This window comes from Mandrillus leucophaeus, unplaced genomic scaffold (genome assembly GCF_000951045.1).
Source record: "Mandrillus leucophaeus isolate KB7577 unplaced genomic scaffold, Mleu.le_1.0 Scaffold28, whole genome shotgun sequence".
Lineage (NCBI taxonomy): Eukaryota > Metazoa > Chordata > Mammalia > Primates > Cercopithecidae > Mandrillus > Mandrillus leucophaeus.
This window is the reverse complement of record NW_012102920.1, coordinates 2,086,903-2,091,967: the sequence shown is the minus strand read 5'-3', so window position 1 is coordinate 2,091,967 and position 5,065 is coordinate 2,086,903. Positions and strand designations below refer to the sequence as shown.

At 60.2% G+C, this 5,065-nt stretch overlaps 1 protein-coding gene across 1 annotated transcript in view; it reads right to left on the bottom strand.

Annotated features, from left to right (window-relative positions):
- FAM69B (family with sequence similarity 69, member B) overlaps positions 1-3,647 on the bottom strand; it is a 9,791-nt gene extending 6,144 nt beyond the window's left edge. Inside the window, exons 1-2 of the mRNA XM_011985167.1 lie at positions 3,576-3,647; positions 229-378 (exon numbers count right to left, since the gene is read on the bottom strand). Coding sequence (XP_011840557.1) covers positions 229-378; positions 3,576-3,647 — 222 coding nt within the window. The remainder of the gene's footprint in view (positions 1-228; positions 379-3,575) is intronic.
- Between the last annotated feature and the right edge of the window lie 1,418 nt (positions 3,648-5,065).

Genomic DNA, 5,065 nt, shown 5'->3' with positions numbered 1-5,065 from the left:
CTCTCTCTCCCCTGAGCCCCTGCAGCCACCCCCATGTCTCCCCTGTCCTCCCCTGGACCCCCATCCTCCACACCGAGTCTGAGGCAGCTTTGCAGATCCCACCTAGAAACCCACATGCCTTGTGGGCCCTGGATCTGGGGAGGAAGGTGTCTCCGGGGCCTGGTGCCTCAGCGTCTAGGGCAGCAAGGGGGCACAACCCAGTCCCCAGCCCACACACGCAACACTTACAATGACCACCTGGCAGACGTGGCCACGACAGCGCTCCGAGTAGGACGAGTAGTGCACGTATACCAGCCAGCTGCCCGCAAAGATGCCCAGCCATGCCAGGAAGATACACCGGACCCTGAGGCCTGGGAGTCGACCCTGTAGGGGAAAGGTCTACATGAGGAGGTGCCCTCGGGGCACCCACACTCGGGGTGCTCTCAACCCCACTTCCCACGGGAAGGGCCTCTGGATCCACCCCAGCCTTCCCCTGCCATCCCCTTGGCCCACTGGTGCCCCCATCTTCTAGAATCACCCCCAGCTCAGTGACACCCGCTCCTGGCTCTGCCTCTCCTGGGTCACATAACGGGCTGCAGGGGCTGGAGGTGGGGGCAGGCGCGGCCCAGACTTTCAGTGTTACGGGCAGGTACAAATAAATGTCAAAACCAGGGGACTACATGGTGGCCAATTCTTTTCTCTGCTGAATGAAGATTTTTTTTTTTCTGAGAGGGAGTCTGACTCTGTACCCCATGCTGGAGTGCAGTGGCGCGATCTTGGCTCACTGCAACCTCTGCCTCCCGGGTTCAAGTGATTCTCCTGCCTCAGCCTCCTGAGTAGTTGGGACTATAGGCACGCACCACCACACCACCTGGCTAATTTTTTTATTTTCAGTAGAGACGGGGTTTCACCATGTTGGCCAGGCTGGTCTTGAACTCCTGACTTCAGGTGATCCACCTGCCTCGGCCTCCCAAAGTGCTGGGATTGCAGGTGTGAGCCACCGCGACTGGCCGAATAAAGATATTTTTTACAAAGCGTTCCTATCCTGACCTCATTTCATAACATCACCTCTGTACAAGGTGAGCGCGCCCACCACGAGTGACACTCACTGCCCCTGTTTTTCCCGCTGTAATGGAGATTGGTGGGAAGTTCCGGCCGGACCAGGCCTGCAAAGAGAACCAGGTTTGGAGAACGGGGCCCCAGGAGCCCAACGCAGCCACATCGTGGAAGCCTTTAAGAGATGCAGGCGGGCCAGGCGCGGTGGCTCACCCTGTAAACCCAGCACTCTGGGAGGCTGAGGCTGGCGGATTGCTTGAGCCCAGGAGTTTGAGACCATTCTGGGCAACATAGTGAAACCCTGCCTCTACAAAAATACAAAAATTAGCTAGGTGCGGGGGCTCATCCTGTAATCCCAGCTCTTTGGGAGACTGAGGTGCGTGGCTTGCTTGAGCTCAGGAGTTCGAGACCAGCCTGGGCAACATGGCGAAACCCCATCTCTACTAAAAATACAAAAATTAGCTGGGCATGGTGACTCACGCCTGTAGTCCCAGCTACTTGGGAGGCTGAGGCTGGAGGATTGACTGAACCCGGGAGGTTGAAGCTGCAGTGAGCTGTGACCGCACACTACACTCCACCTGGGTGACAAAGCGAGACCCTGTCCCCCCCCCCGCCAAAAAAAAAAAAAGACGCAGACTCAGACACCGATGTTCACAACAGCCCAGCGATGGGCAGTCCTTGAGTTCGCAGCCAGGGGATGGAAGAGCAGCTGCGTCGGTCCTATCCACACTGCGGAGTGACTGCGCTCTGAGAGGGAAGGAGATCCTGACGTTCACCCAGCAGGGAGGAATGCCAGGACAAGAGGCTCAGTGAAACGAACCCGTCACCAAAGCGCGAATCCTGCAGGACCCACTTACACGAGGCCCCCAGAGTCGCCAAAACCATAGACACAGGAAGAAGAATGGAGGGAGCTGGGGGCTGGGAAGTGACTGGGAGTGTGCGTTTGATGCGGACAGAGCTTCAGTTTGGGAAATTGGAGAGCTCTGTGGACGGAGAGAGGTGACGGCTGCATAACGAGAATCCTTTATTTGGTGCCATTAAACTGTGCACTTAAACAGGGTTAAGATGATACATTTTATGCTATATGTATTTTACCACAGTTAAAAATTAAGGCCAGGCACGGTGGCTCACGCCTGTAATCCCAGCACTTTGGGAGGCCGAGGCGAGCAGATCACCTGAGGTCAGGAGTTCGAGATCAGCCTGACCAACGTGGAGACACGCCATCTCTACTAAAAATACAAAATTAGCTAGGCGTGGTGGCGCATGCCTGTAATCCCAGCTACTTGGGAGGCTGAGGCAGGAGAATCGCTTGAACCCAGGAGGCGGAGCTTGCAGTGAGCGGAGATCCCGTCACTGCACTCCAGCCTGGGTGACAGAGCGAGACTCCATCTCAAAAAAAAAAAAAAAAAAAAGGTAATCACACAGCTCCTGGCCCCTGCCTAAAACTCTGACCCAGATGTCTGGGAACCAGCTTTTTGGGAGGGCTCCAGGTCACTCTGCCATCCTCAGCCCCTCTGCCTTGGTTTCCCTGCTGGCACAAGGAGGCTCAGGCAAGAGTTCTAGAGCACAGGCTCAGGCTGCTGGGCGATCCATCCCCATCCAGGCCTCCAAGCTGGGCTTCCAAGGGTGACAGCCAGGGACAGCTGCGTGCCGCCTTCCCTCTCCCCAGCCCCCTAGCAAATTTCAGGCCTCTCAGGCACTGTCCAGGAGTGGCCAGCAGAGGGGCCTTGCCCTGTGCAGGGGCTCAGACATCCTGACCTGCAGCTGAAGGGTGAAGGGCCCAGGCTTGGCGGCCAGCTTCCCCTCAGAGAGGCCCCACCGCTGGCTCCAAGCACTCCCTGTGGCCTCCTGTCCACCTGCGGCCAGGGAGAGGCCACACACTGGTCACATCCTCCTCCTGGCAGCGCCTGGCCACACCCCCACCTGCCCAAGTCAGAGCCCCCGTCAGAGGTCGTGGGCTGCAGCCCTGTTCAGGCCGTGAGCAGGGGACTCCTCCCTGAAATGGGGCCACCAGCTTCTCAACGAGGGCAAGGCACAGTCCAGGCAGCTGAGGTCATTTGTCTGGTCCTTTCAGGAGGGGTGGGCCCTGGCCTCCTGCTTCCCTGGCATCCACTCACTGATGGCTGCCCCAGGCAGGGCTACAGAGGGAGGACCCCCAGCAGCTGGGGAAGGGCCCAGAGCTCCAGTAGCAGTGGGGTCCTGGGGGGCCTGGAGCAGAGGGCATGGCTCCGGTGGGGGGAGCCCTCCAGGCCCAGGTTGGTCTCGCCCCCTCAGACCACTTGTCCTGGGCACCGGATCTGTTTCCGGCAGACTCGCTCAAGACGAAAAACAGGAAAGCAGAGAAACAATGGGGGGTGGGTGTTGTTCTGGCAGGATAAGGTCCGACAGCTCCGTCTGGGGTGAACGTGCCCGAGGCAGGGCCAGGCAGGGAGGCCCAGCATGGGCGGAGCCTCGGAGGACAGCCAGGAGGGAGGCTGCAGCTGGTGCTGGGCCCAGGGCTGACCCCAGCTGGGGACAGTGACACCGAGCTAGGGACTTACCCAGTTCTGCTCCCCAGAGCCCTGCCTGGGCTTGGGCCAGGGCCTGTTTCCACCTGGCCAGCTCTGGTTCATCCCCCAGGTCTTTTGTTGTTGTTGTTCTCTTGAGACAAGGTCTTGCTGTGTTGCCCAGGCTGGAGTGCAGTGGTCCAGTCACAGCTCACTGCAGCCTCGAACTCCCAGCTTCAAGTGACCCTCCCACCAAGCCTCCCAAGTTCTTGGCATTACAGGCATAAGCCACCTTGCCCAGCTCTCCCCCAGGTCTTGATCTTCCCCAGCTGCCATCCCTGGCCCTGCTGTGGGTCCTGGGATCCCAAGCAGCTGCTCTGCAAGGCCCCCATAGTGCTCCCTGGCCCACCCTGGCTCCTGGGCCTGGCACAGATGGATGGGCAAAGCTTGAGTGTGGAGGTGGCCCCACCATCCAGGACCTGGGCTGGGGCTTTGCAGGGGCAGGTGGGGACCAGCTGCCAGTGTAGCCACTTGGAGGGTGGGGAAGGTCACCCAGGGGATGGGAACAGCACTGTGGTCCTCAGTCCAGCAGGCTCAGACCGTGGGCTGGGAGCCCCACAGCACTGACCCAGAAAGGCAGTTCACAAGGCCAGGAAACTGAGGCCACTAGAGGGGCAGGCTGGATTCCGACCAGGGCTCTGGCCCCGAGCCAGCCACCCTGGGAACAGCCAGCACCCCTCTCCTGCCATTCCTGGGCGGAGCTCCAAGCATCAGCATCTCTTCTGCAGCCGCTGGCTGAGGCCCTTCCTCCGGGGAGGGCACCACTGTGCACCCCACCTCCCAGCGACTGGGGTGGTCCTCAGCTAAGGGTGGTCCCCTTAGCTCTCACCCTGCCCCAAGGCTGAGCCGGGACCACCACACCCTGAAGCCCCAGGTGGGCACAGAGGGTCTCGTTGCAATCTGGGAGCTGCTGGGTTCCATACACTCTTCCCAGAATGGGAGCTGAGGCCAACCAGGCCCTGAGCTCAGGCAGGACCCTGGCAGGGTTCCTCCTGCTGACCCGGGACCACCCTGCGGGGACCAGGGAGGTACAGGCAGATCTGACCAGGACTGGCTACTCTGGCAGATGCCTGGGGTCCTGGAGGGTCAGGGAAGGCATCCCGTCAAGAGGCTGGGCCCTGCATGATTGCAGCCTGATGGGCCTGGCCTGCATCTCCCCAAAGCAGAAGGTGAAAGGGCGCCTGGCAGCCGGAACCCAAGGCAGCCCGGGTCTCCCATGCGGACCCGACAACGCCCCTGGAGGGGACGGTGACTTGTTCAAGGTCATCCCGGGGTCAGGGCAGGGTCCCTGCGCTATGGCTGGCTGATGGGATGAAGGGGCGGGGGACAGGGAGGTCATGTCCTTGCCAGGGCGTTTCTGTGTGTCCCAAGTTTTCTACCGCAGAATAACACACCTTATTTTTTAATGGAAGAAAAGAGGAAAGGACTTTTGTGTGGTTTCTGGGCCTGGGGGGCAGGGACCGCCTGCAGGGCGGGGCGGGGGG